We start from the raw sequence: 22,722 nt of genomic DNA on the forward strand, positions 1-22,722 counted from the left end.
TTTCTCCCTCACATCCAGGTAATTACATTACTCCAAACTTGTTAATTACATTACTCCATTACTTAAAAACCCAAACACTAATTAAACTCATAAAACGACAGCTGTTACCCAAGAGCTATTAAAATCAAATGAGATTAAAGCAAACATTTTCTCAGCTATGAATTCTTTAAAGCCTACCGGGTGGTACCCGATTACAAGGCACAATTTTGTCGTAACAGCAATCGATATAGCGTAAAATATTCAACAAGATTTACCCTCGAATTTATCCGGTCCTTTATCAACGTACACTAATTACCGCTTATTAGAAATTGAACAAGCCCCGCTGAGGAGCATTCTTTTCCCCGAAAGGGTTTCGCACCCTCGGGGAATCGCACCTGTCGAACAATGTCAGCTCGTTACGAGCAACAGCAACGCGGTGTTCCGACAATCGAAACAAAGCACAATTAATAGCGGGTGGTCCGATTCAGCTCGGATCGATTGGCATAGATAAAACATCGGCAGGAGCCGCGGCCGATTTGCCAAACGATAAAAGACGAACGCTTCCGTGTCCTCGTTATGCATCGCGAACGTTTCTGGACGAGTTCATTACGTACGGGACCATTAAACTCGGACGAGATTCGCTCGAAAGCATTGTGTTAAATAATAAAGCGGCGGTATATCGAGAACACTGTTTCGACGAGTCCCCTGGAAGTCAAAATGGAGCACCGCAGATTCTGCGCTCTCGTAAATGAGTTTCTGCTGGTTAAACGTGTTGCTCGAGCGTAGAAGGGTTGAAATTGCTTTGAATGTACCATTGAAAGGATTCTAGATTAACAGAATGGATACAGCGAATTGTGTTTCGAAATTTTTCCACGATGGAAATTTAAAACTGTTATGCGCGTAGGTAAATGTGGAATTTATGTGGACCTGTGGTATGGAGTACTGGGTTTAATTTGTTTTATGTAGTTTTACTGGAGGTTATTTAATGTCTTGTTTTCTTAATTGATTTACTACGTTATTTACAGCAAGCATCATGGTAGGGGAAAGTTGCCAAAGTACTACTTATACATGTTTGATTTAGGACCTTGATGTTAGCTGAGTATGTTGGTACTTGGGATTAGGGGTGAAATACATGTGTGCTTTGGCGATGATTGATTTTATCAGTTTTCTACTTCACTTTTGATATTTTTCTAGTTTATTATTTTACTGGTTTACTACTTCACTATTTTACTATTCTACTGATATAAAAGTAGTGAAATAGTAGTACCTATATTCCCAATTCTCACATCCTCAAATTTCCACATTCTCAAATTTCTATATATGCAAATATCCACATCCCCAAATTCCTATATCACCCAATTCTCACATATCCAAATTCCCACATTTCCAAATTTCTATACATTCAAATACCAACATCCCCAAATTCCTATGTCCCCCAATTCTCACATCTGCAAACTGCCACATTTCCAAATTTCTACATATCCAGATACCCACATCATCAAATTTCCACATTTCCAAATTTTTACACATCCAAATACCCACTCCCCAAATTCCCACATTCCCAAATCCCTGCATATGCAAATACCAATATCCCCCAATTCTCACATCTCCAAATTCCCACAATTCCAAATTTCTACATATCCAAATTCCCACCTCCCCAAATATTATTTTATGAGCTTACTATTTCACTACTTCCCTATTTTACTATTTTACTAGTTTACTATTTCAATATTTACTGTCTCAATTCACTACACTGTACTACACTACTATTACACTATTCTGTTACCTCACTACATTATTTGACTATTTTACTATACAATTATTGAGTTTGTCATACTGCTATACTGTGCTATTATACTACCAATTTACTAAATTACACTTTCATACTATTTTATTATTTTACTAAATCACTAAGTTGTTATACTGATATTCTACATTATCATAGCATTATCTTACTATTGTATTTTTATACTACACTGCTACATTGTACTAAGCTATTACACTACTATACTAACACTACACTGTATTAAAATTTTATCATTTTTATCACATTTATCAATTTACTATTTTATGTAACCATGCTGTTATTGTATAAATTCAAAATAGAGTTATTTTTATGTAAAGTTGCATAACTGTTATATTGTGCAACAATGAATGTTTGTTTCTCAATAGGAATTTAATGAAAATATTATAAAGAGGTCTTTTTAAATTATTGTAATAAGTAACCACATTACTATATGTGAATACTATGTAAATTTAACTAAACTAATTCTACTGAAATACAATAAAATATTTCAAAACTTATTTTAGAATAACTGAAGTACAAGTCCACATGAAAATTAAACTGTTAAAAATGAAATGTTAATGACCATGTCTGACAGTGATTATTCAATGTGGATATCAATTTTATGATAATTTAATTATGGCAACCATCCCCTCTATACTACACCATGAGCAGCTCTATGAAATTCCTAAATACAATTAACAACGATTCCACATATAAGTTCCTCAAGACTACATAATAAATTCTCCAATTTTTCAATCAAGTACAAATGTTTTTACAATACAGTTATCTATTATTTTCACCGAATCTTATTAAACAATATATATACATATTACCATCTCAAATTACAAACCGGAAGATTCTACTTGAAACTGCATATCAAAGTTCTCGTTAAACTACTCAAGCAGGAAAAGTTAAAAAATATCTCCGTTAATTTTAACGTTAAAAGAAGTAACAGAAATATGAAGGTACCAATTTCCTTCCAACGCAATCTACGATTATTCAAAAACTTCGATTTCCATCGAAAAGAAAACGTAAATGCATTAGCGGGGATCTAATAATAATTAATGAAACATCCGCATCAAGAAGAGATACTAAGATCTAAGATTCGTCAAGCTACGTAAACGACGGCGGCGACGTATTTTCAGACTCGTCGGGACGATTTCATCCCCCTCGGTGTGAAACTGTTTACCGAGTACGTCGCCTTTTAAACGAGATTAATTTTGCACAGACTTACCTATCGGCGACGCGGTGTTGGCTTCCCGAAGGCTGACTGTTTCCGGTTCAACCGCTGCTTCGTCTTCCTCGATCAATGGAGGTGGCGGTGCCAACGGTCGCGATTCGTAACCCCAATGTTGCCGAAAAGCGCGTGCACCGCCGTCCAATCGAACACGTGGTAGCTCCACGAACATTGCGTCTCCCAACTGCAAACAAAAAATACAGTATTAGTACAATATTATAGTATTCTTATATATAGTGCAATAAATCATTGATCATAGAGTACAATAAATGTGATCGTTACTGAGAAATGGCTCTTCAGATTCACATACGTGGACATGGAACCCTAAACATGTGTACCATATGTAAACATATGTACGATACACTGTACCATCGATGGTATATGTTAAATTTTTCGTTCAGACGATACATACATGCTAGGATATTTATTTGCACACAAGTATATATATTTATTATATTATTATATATAGTACAATAAATCATTGATCACAGAGTATAGTGAATGTGATCGTCACTGAGAAATGGCTCTTCACATTCACATATGTGGACATGGAACCCTAAATATATGTACCATATGTAAACATATGTACAATACACTGAAAATGGTAGAAACAAAAAATCCATCAAAGAGCAACAAAAGAAACAGTTATCGAACTGGTTGAAATTCAAAGCGACACCATAATGCAGCAATTATTCAGGACACTCACGTAACCCCGAATCACGTCCATTTCGTCGGAGCAGGTTAACGAGATGCCCGCGTCCAATTAATCGTATCAGAGCCGTGGTTGATGTCATCGAACGACGGCGAGACCGGTTCCGAGAGATCGACCCGATCCTAATCGAGAAGTAAGCACACGACCAAGCAAGGAACCGCGAGAAAAAGGAGGCGCCTCCTCAAAGCCAACGGACGCCTCGCAAGAAGCTGAACAACGACTGGACCGTGTCTGCTGGTTTATCTTAAAATGCCATGAAATGACCCGACGACATGCTGACGTCACTAATTAGAGCTCATTGAACGCGGTGTGCAACGCGTGAAATCCGTGGAAGAGGAGATTGTTTCTTTCTGCGCTACTTATCGACCAATTTCGACTTACTACGTAGCCAACTGGAGGTGTGTGATATTAAACGAGTGTCAATAGGGAAGGTGGAGATTTAAGGATATTTTTGTTTTAGGCAATTTTTATATTTTTAAGTTTTCGAAGTTTGCAAGTTTTATGATGGATAGGTTTTGTGGATTTTTAGATTTCTACATCACTAATTCTCAACGCTCTCAAATTCACATATCCTTATACATCTTTCAATTCTCAATATCTCAAAATTTTAACATTTTCAAATTTCTATATATCCCAATTCCAACATCCTCACATTTCCACATGTCCAAATTCTCACATTCCCAAATTTCTACGTATCCCAATTCCCACATCTTCACATTTCCACATCTCCAAATTCCCACATTCCCAAATTTCTACATATCCCAATTCCCGCATTTCCAAATTTCCACATCTCCAAATTCCCACATTCCCAAATTTCTACATATCCCAATTCCCGCATTTCCAAATTTCCACATTCTCAAATTTCTGCATATCCAAATACCCACATGTCCAAATTCCTACATCTCCCAATTCCCACATCCCCAAAATCCTATATCTCCAAATTTTCACATCCCCACATTTTCACATCTCCAAATCCTCCACATCTCCAAATTTCCACCTCTCTAAATATCTACTCCTCCGAATTTCCAAATTCCTACCTTCCTAACTCCCAGCATTCCCAATCTCCCGCGTCCCAAAATGTCCACATTCCTCTCCACATCCGCAAAAGTTGAAATACCCATCCAATTCGTGACGAGGATCGCGCGAATGTTAATCAGAAAAGGACGACGACACGTGGAAATTAATAATTTCGATTTATTCTGCGTGCACGACTGCCCGCATCGAACGGTCGCTATTATTTGCCAATTATCCCACATGACGAATTTCTACCCGCACGACCGACCAGATGGACATTTCGCGACCAACCGTTTGCGAGAACGTTATTTGATTTGGCAATAGGCGTAGGCGGTGTGCAAACGATTCGGCTGTTTTTTGTATAGATGATCAGGGTGGTATGCTATTAGGTTTTCGGACAGATTCCTGCAAAACCGTATTGGAAATTCTGAATTGAATAGAGGATCAAAAGAATTTTTCTATTTTCTCGTTTTGAGAGGGAAGGATACAATTTGTGAATTCGCTGTTTGGTTTTACGAACCAGAAAGCGCAAGTATGTTCTTAAGAATGTGCTCTTAAATTTTAGTAGCAAGATTTAAAAAATTTTAAAAGGTACATGAGTATGTTCTTTAAGAATGTACTTAAATTTTAGTAGCAAGATTTGAAGCATTTCACGAGGTCAATACATTTGTTTTTTAGGAACATTCTTAAACTTTAGTAGCAAGATTTAATATATTTTACAAGGTATATAAAGATGCTTTTTTAAGAATATTCTTAAAATTGAATAGCAAGATTTAAAGCATTTTAAAAGGTACATGAGTATGTTCTTTAAGAATGTACTTAAATTTTAGTAGCAAGATTTGAAGCATTTCACGAGGTCAATACATTTGTTTTTTAGGAACATTCTTAAACTTTAGTAGCAAGATTTAATATATTTTACAAGGTATATAAAGATGCTTTTTTAAGAATATTCTTAAAATTGAATAGCAAGATTTAAAGCATTTTAAAAGGTACATGAGTATGTTCTTTAAGAATGTACTTAAATTTTAGTAGCAAGATTTGAAGCATTTCACGAGGTCAATACATTTGTTTTTTAGGAACATTCTTAAACTTTAGTAGCAAGATTTAATATATTTTACAAGGTATATAAAGATGCTTTTTTAAGAATATTCTTAAAATTGAATAGCAAGATTTAAAGCATTTTAAAAGGTACATGAGTATGTTCTTTAAGAATGTGCTTCGATTTTAGTAGCAAGATTTGAAGCATTTCACAAGATAAATAAACATGTTCTTTAGGAACATTCTTAAACTTTAGTAGCAAGATTTAATGTATTTTACGAGCTATATGAAGATGCTTTTTTTAGGATTATTCTTAAATTTGAATAGCAAGATTTAAAAAATTTTAAAAGGTATATGCGTATGTTCTTAAGAATGTGCTTAAATTTTAGTAGCAAGATTTGAAGCATTTCACAAGGTAACACCTCGTTTTTAATGATTCGTAACTCAATCGTAACTATCATTACTACCTACACTCGTAGCAAGCATTACGAGATTGAAACACCATTGCAAATAATGTCTTACCATTTAAACCCACCATTAGTGGCACACAGCAGAAACAAATCAAAGTCAATGAATGCTGTTTACAAAAATCAAAGTGCACAGGGTTAATATTGCGCAACGGAAATGATATAACTTACGTAATTGAAAATTACTCCGCGATAGAAAAATGTGCCAGATCATGAGTTACAGAACAAGATACGTGCATACACGTGTTCGTGATCGATCATGGTCGTTCTGCGATTGCAGTCCCCGTGTTAACAGCAATTACCAACCTGGTGCGAACGAACACGCGCTCAATTACACGATCCCGTATTGGTCACGAGTATCGTCGCGCAACAAACACCATGCATAACATCCTTCCTATTATGCTAGACACATTAATATACTAATTCTCGATTCTTGTGGGGTGATGAATGCTTTCGTTATTAATTTTATTTCAAAAGCGAGGTGTAGCGGGAATTGATAGGTAGTTACATTTGTTTTTTTGTGTTGGTGATACAGGAATTTGGACATGTGGGTATTTGGATATGTAGAAATTTGGTAATATAAATGTTTGGATGTATGAGAATTGGGGGATATAGGATTTTGAGGATGCAAGAATTGGGGGATATAGGATTTTAAGGATGTGAGAATTGGGGGATATAGGAATTTGGACATGTGGGTATTTGGATATGTAGAAATTTGGGGATGTGGGAATTTGGAGATGTGGAAATGCGAAGATGTGGGAATTGGGATATGCAGAAATTTGGGAATGTGGGAATTTGGAGATGTGAGAATTGGGATATGTAGAAATTTGGGAATGTGGGGATTTGGAGATGTGGGAATTGGAATATATAGAAATTTGGGAATGTGGGAATTTGGAAATGTGGAAATGTGAAGACGTGGGAATTGGGGTATATAGAAATTTGGAGATGTGGAAATGTGAGGATGTGGGAATTTGGGGATATGGGAATTTGGGAATGTGGGAATTTGGGAATGTAGGAATTTGGAGATGTGGAAATGTGAGGATGTGAGAATTTGAAGATGTGGAAATGTGAAGATGTGGGAATTGGGATATGTAGAAATTTGGAGATGTGTGAATTTGGAGATGTGAGAATTGGGCGATGTTAATTTAGAGTTGTAAAAATTATTTAAAATTGCGCAGAAATCATCCAAATATGACTACATTGCAATCTAGCACAACACTGCAACCTAACAAATGGAAGTCTAACAGTAAATGACCTAACAGCAATCTAATACTAAATTTCGCCGACAGCAAACGTTTCCAAAACTCCGTAGCAATTTGAAATCGAAGACCGTTCGCAAGCAAGGTGAAATACCGAGCAAACAGAAAGCATCAGAGTCGTCTGGATGTCTAAACTAGCTACGTGCATGGAAAGCAAATAATATTTCGGGCAGGCTTGCAAGCCCCGAGAAGGACGCCTCAAGGAGAAAGAACAACATGCTTTGGCGTGGACAAAATTGCATTAAGCGAAAACGTGGAGGTTCAAAGAGGCGAGAAACGTTGACCAGCCGTCTGAACGAATTCCAGACGGTATCTTTTGGCCGTGGCTCGAAGAAACGGGAGAGTAAGAGCGAAAGTACCCGAAGACACAGCTTTCTACTAGCTAATTTCTTCGTCGACTTCGTTCCGGTCTTCTTCGTTTCCTGCCGTGGCCAATCAAACAATTAATTGATATCTTGCCAAGCGTGAATTCGGGTATAGATGACTGAGTTGCAGGGAACTCAGAAGTAATTCTTTAGTTCTAGAACTTAGTTTTTGAGGAAGTTGTAGTTATTGGTAGATGTAGTTAATTAATTCCTTAATTTACAAACGCAGTTATATTTTTAGCAGTTATGGTAGACTGAATTATTGTCGTTGTAAGATGAATAAATACGTAGTTAATATTACAAAGATAGACCGACAGATTTATAATAGTATTCATATAAGCAATACGCACTCATGATAATACTCATGAGGCAATTTAGGCTACACTTACAAAGTTATGAATATTTATGGGACATTGATTCTGCTCAAAATTAAGTGAAGTGTAGAGAATATATGTTTAGTTTTTATTTTTTTTTAGCCTTGACATTTTTACCCCTAATGAGGCACTTCATCTATTAATATTCATTTATATAAACATAGAAAGGAATTTTTATGAATAAGTAAACCTTGTGAATTTCAAGACTCGTCAAAGTTCACCTTTCAAAGTGTGTAACTAACCACTTAACCTACAAGTTTTTTTTACGCGATGTTATAAGACAAATGATTAAATCACTGAACCCTTATGAACTCTATGTGAACCCTAGTTCATAAAATTTTACTAAAAGAGGTTAAGCAATAGAAGTTTCATCAGCAACCGGATTTCATTTGAAAGTAACGGTATCGAGATTCTTCCTAGGTATGGGTCTTTTGTTAAGAATTCATTTGGTAAATTGTGGAATACCTGGAAAGGGATCGATTCTTTGTGAGGCAGGTATTCAAAGGGAGAGAATTGGTACTCATAAACTACCTATATTATAAGAATCTACCATAAAAGTTCTCGGGTATCGGTGTTGAACAAACGGAATCATTTTGGGTGTTAACAGGAGCTAAACAGTTAAACAAATATGTGGATGAATGTCGTCGGAAGAAATTGTCGACGTGACAACTATTTGAAGTGGACGGATTAATTCTTTTCATGGGCGAATAGAAGTTTTCATTAATTTTGTAGAGAAAAATATTAAATTTTGTAACTTAAGAGTAATACTGTTTATTAAGAATAATTCTGTTTTTTTTTGTAAATTTTGTAAATCTTATAAATTTTATAATTTTTATATATTTTATGCGGTATTTTAATGTCTCATAAATTTTAACACTGTTCATTTATTTCAGAATGCTGTATGTGGCATTGGACGACATGTATGCTATAATTATAATAAAAAGCTTTTTTAAAGCTTGCTTGCAGTTGTGCTAATAAGCTAGCTTAGTTACATACTAATTCGTTATTAAATCACTTTACATTAGTGCCAAGTGAGTATGCCATAACACGTCTCAAAAAAGATTTAACAATTTAATTTTATGTGCAAGAATGTGCGTTCTACAAAATACAAGTGCCGTAAATTTTCAACTTTGAAGCTTGAATTAATAATTTACAAAAATTACATTCAAAGATTTAATTAATAGATTGTGGGCTTTGGCTAATTTTTCGTTATAAAATTCCTAAAACGCAAACATTTAACAAAATAATTCATTTGAAACGTAAACACTTAATACAATAAAATTTTACACACTAAAGTGACAATAAATAATGATTTAAAAATGATTTTCACAATAAAAATGATTTTGATATTTACGTAATTCGTCAATTCGTAAGTTGTTAAATTCAAAGCCATGTTCTTAAGAAGCGATACACTTATACAACTCTCGATTGTAGTTTAATTAATGAACTACCAAATTGCAGTTAAATAAGAATTTGAATACCAGCATATTAAGCTTCAATGTCAAAGTTATTACAGAAAAATGTGCACGCGACAAAAAGTAAACGACGACAACACACGGCACATAGATTGAGAACAAACCTTGTTGTGAGACTTGAACATACAGGCGGTCCCGGCGAATAGCTGCGTCCAAGGAAACATAGAAATTAATAACTATTCGTGTTCGTTCATTCGCGATAGAAAATACACAGAAATTCGAAAATCTCTTTGGATTTGATGATGGAACAGATGAAAATGTGTACATAACTCAATTATAATTTTCTAGTTCACTCTAACTCCGCTTGATATTTATATCGCTCTTAAATTGAAACTATCATACAATTTTCACAACAGTCCAATCATACATCTAGAACAAGGTTTCTCGAATATCACTATGCAAAGGCGCGGGTACTCGCGGCTGGTTTTCGCATCGCGACAGCATCGAAACGTTAAACCAGACGCGAAAAGATCGAACAAGAAAATCTCCTCGTCCGCATCGTTAAGCCGCTTCCTCATGTTCCGCGTTGCGTATCGATTCCGGAGATCAAGAATCTGTAGGTTCGTTCGAAGCTGCTCGATTTATTAATCGCGATTAAAAGCGACCGCATCGGAATTGCTTGAATTACGACACCCAAGCCAGCGGGCAATAATGACCGGGCGTAATATCACGGCCGTTCTTCGAGAGCCGCTCGATTAATTTAACCCGGGACATTAATTATCCTCGTCAGCGGCCGATTAATTATGCTTCGCTTACTCCCCCGCGACCACGTGTACGTGCATGTTGTTACGAGCAGTAGCTTGTTGCTGCTCGTGCTCGTTCGACGACATTCTTATTACACCTTCTGTATACATGAAATCGATAATGAGATTCTGCGATTGGTGCTATCGACTCGGAAACTTGTATTGAGAGTCATCGACATTTGGGGAAAAGTTCTTTTGCTCTAGGTTATGGGGATTTTTTAGGATATGTGAATTTTAAGGTGAGTATTTTGGAGACTTTGGGAACTTAGGGGATATGGAATTTGGGAGTTTGGGAATTTTGGGGATTTGGAATTTGGGAACTTGGGAATTTGGGGGATTTAGAATTTGGGAGATTTGGAATTTGGGAGCTTGGGAATTTGGGGGATTTGGAATTTGAGAGTTTGGGAATTTGGGGGATTTGGAATTTGAGAACTTGGGAATTTGGGGGATTTAGAATTTGGGAGATTTGGAATTTGGGAGCTTGGGAATTTGGGGGATTTGGAATTTGGGAGATTTGGAATTTGGGGAATTTGGAATTTGGGGGATTTGGAATTTGAGAGCTTGGGAATTGGGGGAATTTGGAATTTGGGGAATTTGGAATTTGAAAGCTTGGGAATTTGGGAGCTTGGGAATTTGGGAGCTTGGGAATTTGGGGGATTTGGAATTTGGGGAATTTGGAATTTGAGAGCTTGGGAATTTGAGGGATTTGGATTTTGGAGGATTTGGAATTTGGGCGCTTGGGAATTTGGGGGATTTGGAATTTGGAAGTTAGGGAATTCGGGAGCTTGGTATTTGGTAGCTTGGGAATTTGGGGAATTTGGAATTTAAAAGCTTGGAAATTTGACGATTTTAGAAATTGGAAGCTTGGAAATTCGGAGATTTAACAGTTTGGAAACTAAGGAATTTGGAGAATTAGCAATTTGGAAAGTTAAATACTAAAAACCTTGAAATTCTTAAAAGTTAAAAACCATAAAAATTGAAAAATTTGAAATGAATCCAATTTATCGGTAAATGTTCCGATCCCTGTTCGACCATAATTTCCCCTAGCTAACCAGTATTGACAGAAGCCAACCGCGCTCTCCTGCCCCGTTTCCCTATTATGCGATATTTTAAAAGGATCATTTAACTCAATTTACCTGCACTTGACAATGATTTCCATTCACCTGTACATAGTCTGAAAAGCGTTTTCGCTGCGAAGAAATACCGGTTTTAAATGAAGCTCAATGAACATACTATCGAAGAAAATCGCGCAAAATTTTCTGATTTATCGTGAGTTATACATCAGAAGGTAATTTCTTGTTCCTTGAGTAGTGAATCACTGCATCGTTCGTTCCGTGTTCCGTCAAGAACAGCCGAGGAAGATTTATCGACGTACTTCTCCATACAAGCAAACCCGAGTTTCGTGTATTTCGTTACGGGGATTTTTCACGAAAGCTGGATCTGTTACCACATCATTTGCAAGCAACCTTTCCTTTTGTACAATAGTAATTACGCGATGACAGAACCATTCACCAAAAGAATCGGAACGAGCGAAGTTAACATGTCCATTTAAAATTCTTTGGAGTGGGCTATGGTAATTGGAGAGGACGGTATAATGTATTATGTTGTGTACAGCTCTTTGATTTCACAAATTCCCAAGTTCCCAAATTGAAAAATCCAAATTCCCCAAATTTCCAAGCTACCAAATTCCAAGATCCCCAAATTCCAAATCTCGCAAATTCCCAAGCTCCCAATTCCAAAATCCCCAAATTCCCTAGCTTCCGAATTCCAAATCCCCCAAATTCCCAAGCTCTCAAATTCCAAATCTCCCAAATTCCCAAGCTCTCAAATTCCAAATCCCCCAAATTCCCAAGCTTCCAAATTCCAAATCCTCCAAATTCTCAAGCTCCCAAATTCTAAATCCCCCAAATTCCCAAGCTCCCAAATTCCAAATCCCCCAAATTCCAAATCCCCCAAATTCTCAAGCTCCCAAATTCTAAATCCCCCAAATTCCCAAGCTCTCAAATTCCAAATCTCCCAAATTCCCAAGCTCTCAAATTCCAAATCCCCCAAATTCCCAAACTCCCAAATTCCAAAATCCCCAATTTCCCTAGTGTCCAAATTGAAAAATGCCCAAACCCCAAAATACTCCATTTTAAAATTAAAAGATGTGAAGCCTTCAAAAGTGCAAACAATTCCCCAAAACTAAATATTTACAAAAGAAAAATCAACTGATACCTCTTCTCCCAGCCATTTTCCCCAGAGAGCCGCGCACGGTAGCAAAGCAAAATGTCGTACAAAGACAAAAGTCGGAAAAAAGGATTTACGTGACTAGTGGTACGTGACCTTATTCGAAACTCCGTCCAACAATTCTGCGAAATCGTCCTATAACCATAAACCGCGATTACTCGCATGCTCGTGGCTGTGAAAAAAGAGCCCTTTGCGGGTACCTTCTCGTTTAGGTCAGCTTGATCTTTATCGGGGAAGGGAAAGCAAGAGAATGTCCGAGTGTTTGATGCAGCGATAAACAAAGGCACTTTGTGTTTTTGGATCCCATCAAGGGTGAAATTCATCCGGTTTACCGGCACGAGATTCGGCGGAAATTTTGTGAGGGAATTCGGTCGTAGTTAGTGGTAGTCGATTGGAAAGAGAGCTTTCGAGAGTGGTAGAAAGGGAAAGAGCGAGAAGGAACGGAGCATGAATTTCTAACAAGGGATCTCTCGAGGAGTTCCTCCGAGCAACTGGTGAATTTCTCCGTCGTGTCGTCTGCAAATGATGCAAATAACGTCGCCATTGTATCGAATTATACGATAAGGGGGTAACTTTGATGGAGAATCTTGAGACCGACGAAAATTCTGACGTTCAACATTCAGTAAATCAGTCTAAGGAATTAATGAATATAAACTAGTGAATGAGTCACAAAACGTTATTATACTTTTTATTCGTTGATTTATAATGTTGCCGTTATATTGGAACGGTGTGGAACTTTCAAGGAGACTCGAAAGTTTAGCTTCAAGGAAGATTGCTGAACGTGGGAGAGTTTTTTAGGAAAAATATTGCTGAAGCTTTCACTCGTACAAATATTAAAGATTTATGTAATGTATTTTCATTTTTCTTAAGAAATGATGTTACATCTCTAAAGATAGCAAGGTTTATTATTATAAGTTAGCGTTGGATTATTACAGGTTGGATTACTACGCGTTGGTTAACTACGCGTTAGATTACCACACGTTAGATTCCTACGCTTAGAATTACCACGCGTTGCATTACTACGCGTTGGACTAATACGCGTTGAATATCCACGCGCTGGATTACTACGCGTTAGATATCCATACGCTAGATTACTACGCGTTAGATTATCACGCATTAGATTCCTACGCTTCGAATTACCACGCGTTGCATTACTACGCGTTGGACTAATACGCGTTGAATATCCACGCGCTGGATTACTACGCGTTAGATATCCACATGCTGGATTACTACGCATTAGATTACCACGCATTAGATTCCTACGCTTAGAATTACCACGCGTTGCATTACTACGCGTTCGACTAATACGCGTTGAATATCCACGCGCTGGATTACTACGCGTTAGATATCCACATGCTGGATTACTACGCGTTAGATTACCACGCATTAGATTCCTACGCTTAGAATTACCACGCGTTGCATTATTACGCGTTGGATTACTACGCGTTGAATATGCACGCGCTAGATTACTACGCGTTGGATATCCACACGTTGTATTACTATGCGGTGTATTACTACGCGTTGGATTACTACGCGTAGGATTACCACGCGTTGCATTTCTACGCGTTGGATTACCACGCGTTGGATAACTACGCGTTATCCGAAGCTGCCGCTCTCGCGTCTGCGCATGCGTAATCCTCGCGCTCTGATTGGTCCGTGTTTTTCCTTAAATCTGAAATTTTATTCAGAATCACGTCAGCTACCCCTCATTTCAGGGACCTACACTAGTTGTGAGACACCCTGTATGTACACACATGTATATAATACTGTATGATATTGGAAGTTGGGAAAATATTGGAGAGTGTATGTATAGTATAGTATTACTTACTATCACAAGTTAAAAATACATATTTAACTATTATATCACATCATTACAATTTCACAAATATTACCAACAAAGATATTAATAAAAAATTATAGGTCAAGGTTAAGCTTTTTATTGTCAAGTTAAAATATCACCCGTTCCATAAATAAACTGCCGTCTATTAAACTTTGGTATTGAAATCCACTTATCGAAGTCATTAAGTACTAAAGGAATCAGTTAACCGACGTCAACACGATCTGATCCACCGATACACCCAGATAAATTGATATATTTTACTGTATAATCCTTTTCACCCGCTATAATTGCTCTGACATAAAAAAATCCTTTTGTGACTACAATGGCTCTTTCCGAGCCGACCCAGCGATTAAATGCTCGCCTCTTCCAATTACGCCACACAATAATCGTCCCGTTTTTTGTCCGTCGAATAGTGGCCTGAATAACGGAGCAAAAAGGAGGACACTCTAGTTCAAAGGTCAAGCAACGTGGCGAGCATCATCCTGTCGGCAATGAATTTCAATTTTGTAGTTCGTTTAAAATGAATGTATACACGATTATTATAATAGTCTATCATTTATTTAAGTGCGATGAAAAGTACAAAATTTTTGTGTTTGTAAGACTCAAGATGGTGTGTGTTTGTATATCCCTAGATCCCCGGATTTCTACGTCCTCAAATACCCAGGTCCCTAAATTCCTATGTCCTCAAATTCCCAGATTCCCAATTCCTACATCCTCAAATTAACACATTTCCCAATTCCTATGTTTCCAAATTCACAAATCCTCCAATTCCTATGTCTCTAAATTCATAAATCCCCTAATTCTTATGTCCCCAAATTCACAAATTCTTCAAATTCCAAGATCCCCAATTCCTATGTCCTCAACTTTACACATCTCCCAATTCCTAAATCCCCAAATTCACAAATCCTCCAATTCCTATGTCCCCAAATGAACAAATCCTCTAATTCCTATGTTTCCAAATTCACAAATCCCCCAATTCCTATCTCCCCAAAATTTGTAACCCATCCAAAATTATAGAAATGTCCAAACACCCCTTTAAAATCTATCTATCCCTAAAAATCCACCTATCTATCCCTAATTTTCCATATTAATGTACCATGTTTTTCCAAAAGTAAACCAGATTTGTCGCTGACTGTACATTATCCCGGCTACGTCTTTCGCGGGCAATCCAACGACGACATTGTTCGAATGAACACGGGGTCAAGAGGTTGGTATGCCGTTGGGCATTTGCTGAAATCTGCGTGCACCGAAATTAGTCCGTTTAAAAAGAAACTCTTTCTTCGTGCTCCATCTTTTCTCGTCGAGACGTTCTTCTTTCATCGAGCGAAGGGAGTGGAACACGCTCGTTTTGCTCGTCGCGAGAACGCGATTCATTCGCCACGACTTAACGAGTGCGACCGGAGGAAAAAATAATTTATTTGACCCGACTTTAATCGTCTGTGCAACGTGATTAAAAGGAATCCTTAAAGGGCGGTCGAAAAGTCTTTCTCCCAGTGCGATGCTTTTTCTACCGTCGTTGCAACTTTGGAAAACGACAGCTACGATTTAGGACGGGCGTGAATGATTATTTTCACGAGTTCTTGTTAACGAACGCGCTCTTTTTCTTCTCGGTTCCTTGCACTTTTGCGTTAATGGAGAAATGTACGTTGGAGTAACTTTTTTTGAAGTTGATGTTCTGTTAGGAAATATTTTATGGGGATTTATGGAAGTTTATTTGAAGAGTAGAGTTTTGATGGTGTTGTGTGTTTTCAATATTCCTTATTTTTTTTAAATTATCGAGATACTCAAATTATCTTAATACTTAAATTATCAAATACTCGGAGGTTCCCAATTCTCAAGCTTTCAAATTCCAAAATTCTCAAGTACCCAAGCTTGCAAATTCCAGATTTCACAAGCTCTCTAGCTCCAAATTCCAAAACTCCCATATTCCATAGACCCCAAATTTCAAAATCCCCAAATTCCCTAGCTACTAAATTCCAAATTCCCCAAGTTCCCAAGCTCCCAAATTCCAAATCTCCCAAATTCCCAAGCTCCTAAATTCCAATTCCTCCAAACTCCCATGCTCCCAATTCCAAAATCCCCAAATTCCCAAGTTCTCAAATTCCAAATCCCCCAAATTCCCAAGCTCTCGAATTCCAAATCCCCCAAATTCCAAATTCCCCAAATTCCCAAGCTCCCAAATTCCAAATCTCCCAAATTCTAAATCCCCCAAATTCCCAAGCTCTCAAATTCCAAATCCCCAAAATTCCCAAACTCCCAAATTCCAAATCCCCCAAATTCCCAAGTTCCCATATTCCAAATCCCCCAAATTCCCAAGCTTCCGAATTCCAAATCCCTCAAATTCTAAATCCCCCAAATTCACAAGCTCTCGAATTCCAAATCCCCCAAATTCCCAAGCTCTCGAATTCCAAATCCCCCAAATTCCAAATTCCCCAAATTCCCAAGCTCCCAAATTCCAAATCTCCCAAATTTCAAATCTCCCAAATTCCAAATCCCCCAAATTCCCAAGCTCCCAAATTCCTCATATTCCCTAGATCCCAAATTTCAAAATCCCCAAATTCTCTAGTTTCTAAATTCCAAATTCCCCAAGTTCCCTAGTTCCTAAAATTTAGAATCCTCAAATTTCCTAAATACCAAATTTCCTAGATCCCAAATTTCCTAGATCCCAAATTTCCTAGTTCTCAAAATTTGAAATCCCTAAATTTCTTACTCTCAAATCCCAAATTTCAAAATCCCCGAATTCCCTACTTTCTAAACCCCAAAATCCCCAAATTCCCCATCTCCCAATTTATAGGAATCCAGGAATCCAGGAATCCAAGAATCCTGGAATCTAATACTCTAGAAATATAAAATTTGTCCAAATCCATCAAACCTTACCGAAAAAGAAATGAAATAAAAATCGTCCCAAAAATAATCTCCTCAAAAATCCATCGCGCTACAATAAAGAGATCCAATATCCCCAAACACATTTCCGCCAAAAATCACGAAGAGAAAATAAAGGGTAGAAGCTCAGACGGCGCGTCTGTTACGGATTGATCCTTAACCAATATGAGCACATACACCTTTGCAGGAATCAAGCTATCGAAGAAATTGCTATCCAGCGTCCAATATATTCAGCTTCCCCCCATAGGGTCGTTTCATCAACGAAACGATCTTGCGGAGCTTAATGCCAACAATACACCATAGGTAGGATACCGAACAGCCAAACTCGTTGGCGATTGCGGAGGTTCAGAAGGTCACGGTATTTTACGTTGCTCGAAAGGGCCGTGATGGTGGCAGGGGGTAAAGGGTGCATTTATATGGGGTTGCTTCGACGAGAGACTCGAAGGAGGATGAAAATAAACAGGCCGCGCATTATCGAGTCGATGGAACGGCACTGCGGTCCATTATCTTCTTTGATAAGATTCTTTTTTTTCTTTCTCTTGCATTTTACTCTTGGTCGAACGACAGCAGATGTTCGCGAAATGGAAACAGTCGACCGCAGATTGAAGCTTCGGGGCGACGGAAAATAACGCTTTCGTGTAAGCTGATTATTTATGAAGGCTTGCTCGTTAATACCTTGCTGTATTAGCTTTGAGAGGATCAAGCTGTAGGATCCTCCTTGTCCTTTTCTTTGCTCCGTCATTTTGTATTGGGTTAGGAATATTTTAGTTTCCTTTTATTTTATGTTCTCTGTTTCAAATTGATTAATATCGTATCAACTTCTTAGTTATTCCAGATAATTTATAGCGTTTTTATAACAGGGATTTAAGGTGTATTTTGTTTGATGGCTCGATTTGCTTTGAGTAATTTATGTGGATTCGATTTGGGATGATTTTCTCTTTCAATAATTTATAATACATAAGATGATAATTTTTTAAATGTATGAAGTATTAAATCTCCTAAATTCCCTAGCTTCCAATTCCCGAATACCCCAAATTCCATAGCTTTCAAATTTTAAAATCTCCAAATTCCAAATTCCCCAAATTCCCAAGCTTCCAAATTTCTAATTCCCCAAATTCTCTAGCTTCCAAATTCCAAATCCCCCAAATTCCCTAACTATCAAATTCCAAATCCTCGAAATTCCCTAGCTTCCAAATTCCAAATTCCCCAAATTCCATAGCTTTCAAATTCGAAAATCTCCAAATTCCAAATTCCCCAAATTCCCAAGCACCAAAATTCTAAAATCCCCAAATTCCCAAGCTTCCAAATTTCTAATTCCCCAAATACCCAAGCTTCCAAATATCTAATTCCCTAAATTCCCTAGCTTCCAACTCCAAAATTCCCCAAAATTCTCCAGCTTCCAACGCCAAAATTCCCCAAATTCCCAAACTCTCAAATTACAAAATCCACAATTTCCAAATTTTCACAACCCTTATTCCCAACTTCTCTGATCCCCAAATTCCCAACTACCCCAATCCCCACACTCCCCTCAATCCTGAATTCCCAAACTTGCATCTACACAAACCCCCAAACCCCCACCTCCCAAATTCCAGTAATGTCCAAATTTAAAATTTGCAATTCTTTCAGGACTCCATCAAAATCGTTTAATAAAGAAGCAAGTGTGAAATCAGTTATAGCAAAAATTGTCCGTCCATCAAGGTAGCCTGATTCAGCAAAAATTTCCATACAAGCGTAAGATTAAGCATTTACATAAATAAGATTCAGCGAGAGCTCCTTCGTCTCGTTGCGACACCACCGTAAGAAATTAGCTTTGTGTATACAAATTCATGCATCACGACCGTTCATGAATAATGGATATCCTCCCTTATTTCCTTTCGCTGTCTAGGATTACTCTCCGCAACGTGCACATGATATAATTTACAATGTATATCTCCTGTCCCGCATATATCAAAGAATAATTTCATGCAGAATTATAGAGATTTAAAAGCATCATGTTATTTATGTGTCATGAAAATTATTTGCGTTTAAAGGAAAAATTTCTTCGGGTCTATATTAAAAGCTCACCGTGATATCGATCGACAGTTTCTGCTTTTAACATCTTTTTGGATCTAGTTTTTATTGGATCTGACAAGCTGGAAAATTGAAAAGTCCTCCAACGATTTTTGGGTTATTAAACTCGAGCGCGATGGAAATAAATCTTTGATCATCCTTTATTTATAGTTGTCCAAAATTACATCGTACAGAAATCTTGCGAATAAATAATGAGAGTTAAATTTGATTTTGATGAAACGCTACGAATTCGGTGAGATAGTTTTATTATTAAAGATTGAATTTTCAGTAAAATTATTTAGTCGAATATTCTATGAACCATTAAAAATTATAATTTAATACTTCGGACTGAGGCAAATTTTAATCGTTATAAAACTATCGAACTGTTCGCAATAAAATCAGTAAAACTGCACAACTTTCTCAATTAACGTAAGACAAAGTGCACAGTATAAATCTGAAGTTTCCCAACTAGTTTCCGGCAGTTTCCTAATTAAAATAAACGCAATTCCTAATTGAACACGTATAACACATCGTTCGCGATTCGCGAAACGGCTGGACAGGCGTGAAATATCTCCGCGGAAGATGGATAAAATACGGGTCCAGATTCTGACCGCAGAAACAAGAGAAAACGAAGAAGGAAGAAAAATTGGTAGACGCGTGAACGGAGATCTTGGAGGTTCGCAAACATTTACCCTGGCAAAGTCCAAGGAAATTCTGAAATCCAGTAGCCTCCCTCTACGTTTCTCAAGAGTGATTCGAGTGGCAAAAGGGGTTGAAAGGCTCGTGAAAAGGCAGAGCCGATTTATCCAGGGGCTCCTTCTTCGAATTCTCGTAGGATTTCTTTCGCGACGAAGAATCCTATCTCTGGCACCTTCAGCCAGAAGACGAACAGCCGATCGAATGTGTGCGGGCTAGGAAATGCGTTATACACACTGCTGGTAAGCTCGTCTAGAACTTCCGAAAAAAAGGAGATATCCAGGGAAAGGGATAAGGGTCGACAGCAAACCGAATGAACAAGCACTCACCTTTTTTAAGATAGACTCGCCCTCACTAAATCTTACTCTGGATGCCACACTCTGGACACTTTGATCACGGTAATCGGTATCGACGTTTTAGGAAGTCGACATTGGTTAATAAGTAATATAAAGCACTTTGTGGTGGTCAGATAGGTCAGATAGATTAGATAGGTCAGATAGGTATAGATACAACACAAGTTAAACCCTCTTTAAGGGTAAAATTACATATTTTTATGAGCAACATTTTCCAAATACAATTTATTCAATGCAATTCTGCAAATACAATTAATTTTCTAATTACTCTCTTATACTTCTCATATTCTTTTCCTTATACCTTCCTTTGGAATTTGCAGATATTACTATTCTTTTATGATCTTCAACCCTTACTACATTTTTCTAGTTCCTGTCAAGCTTGATATTTGCTCAGGTACTGTTGTCCCAGCTAAAAGGGTTACAAAATGAAAATTTCAGGATTGAACAGTTTAAACAGTCTCTGCATAGTCAAGGAAATAAATTATGAAAGTACTTTTATCTGTGCACGTGCTGTTTTATCCGCGACTGGTTTGTAATCAGTAATTAACTAGGAAATGCAGGATAATTCGTCATTCGAGTGATCAACTTTCATACCGCGTTTCACTTGCATATTTATCATTTATTTTCTAAATACTCTTCAGGAAATGATTTATTTGGTTGTAGTCCTTTCATTTTAAGAACTGCAAGGATATGTTTAATGTAACCATTATTGGTGCAAAACGTTAAATATCAAATAGGTTAGTAGATTCACAAATAGGTACGACTCAGCAACCACCTGACTTAACTTCGTCTGAACTGTTACACTATCAATTGTGGCCCATTTAACAAACTTCCTAATCGAACCAATATAAGATAGTCAAAAAAGGTGAATTGAGAAGAGTATTTTAAGATGAACAGATAAGGAACTAACGATAAAATTAAAAGCAGGAATCGAAGGAAGTGTAGAGAGTGACAGTCGTACAAGTCTGAGATCTGTAAGCAGGACAATCTTTTTAAAACGCGGTTCTCCGTTAAATTGCCCGTCAAAGATCTAGCGATACCTTCTCGAGCGAGTAGCAAAAGAAGATCGAAAGACTCGCATCTAAGCATGGATGAATCAAAGAGACTCGGACAAAGACAGATAGGAAGTTACGAGCGACGAGCAACGGCAAAGCGAGAAGGAGGTAGGTAGATTTAATCACACCTACCCTATTCCTCTCACGTCTTGAAAGGGAGACGCTCGTAAAGGCAGACAGGAAGTGGGAAAGAAACAGAGAAAAGCGGCTGGGCAGGGCAGGGGGATACAATTTAATACAGAGAACCATTCGTTCACCCCCAGGGTACGATTCCATGGAGAAGGTTGCGTTTTTTATTCGCGTGCCGTTTGTCTTGTACGTGACGAGTATGAACGCATCGGGTCCAAAGAATTTCACAGGCGAGACGGAATGGGAACAAAATTTTATCAACGCGCACCTACTTCATTCTTTTCGCTGCGAATTCTTTGCAGATTTCCGAGTTTCGAACACCTGCACGCTTTTCTATTTCTACGGTGAAGATCGTGTCGCTTTATCTTACTATTTTCATTTTTATTTCAATATTCTGACATTTTTATTTCAATATTCTAACATTTTTGTTTGAAATTTTTTTCAAATCATTGCTATATTTTGTTTATTAGTTGCCTGAATTTAATTGCTGTATTCAATTTATTGATGTATTTAATTGCACAGGGGTATTTAATTTGCTGTATTTAATTGAATTGAAGTATTTAATTTATCATTGTATATAACTGTATATAACTTATTTCTGTATTAAATTGCATTTGAGTATTTTATTTATCATTGCACTTAACTGCATTGATGTATTTAATTTATTGCTATATTTGATTGTATTTGAGTATTTAATTTCTTGTCGTATTTAATTGCATTTGGACATATCATTTATTGCAATACTTAATTGCACTTGAAGTATTTAATTTATATTTTTTATTCAACTATATTGAAGTATTTAATTTATTCTTGTACCCCATTGCCCTCAAATATTTAATTTATTGCCGCAGTTAATAACATTGAAGTATTTAATTCATAGCTGTATACATCTCTAATAGAACATTAAACTCCCTGTCATATTTAATAACATTGAAGTATTTCATGTTTTATAAAATTATTTTGAAAGTCCACGAGAGACTACTTCATTATAAAAAACATAAATATAAAGCAGAAAATTATGCATAATAGCGCATTAGTT

At 37.1% G+C, this 22,722-nt stretch overlaps 1 protein-coding gene across 1 annotated transcript in view; it reads right to left on the reverse strand.

Annotated features, from left to right (window-relative positions):
- Positions 1-22,722, reverse strand: part of LOC143264311 (uncharacterized) — a 69,876-nt gene continuing 47,154 nt past the window's right edge. The window contains exons 4-6 of the mRNA XM_076531018.1: positions 9,811-9,852; positions 3,000-3,186; positions 1-804 (exon numbers count right to left, since the gene is read on the reverse strand). Of these exons, the coding sequence (XP_076387133.1) occupies positions 743-804; positions 3,000-3,186; positions 9,811-9,852 (291 nt within the window). The 3' untranslated portion in view covers positions 1-742. The remainder of the gene's footprint in view (positions 805-2,999; positions 3,187-9,810; positions 9,853-22,722) is intronic.

Source organism: Megachile rotundata, chromosome 4 (genome assembly GCF_050947335.1).
Source record: "Megachile rotundata isolate GNS110a chromosome 4, iyMegRotu1, whole genome shotgun sequence".
In the NCBI taxonomy this organism is placed as follows: Eukaryota; Metazoa; Arthropoda; class Insecta; order Hymenoptera; family Megachilidae; genus Megachile; species Megachile rotundata.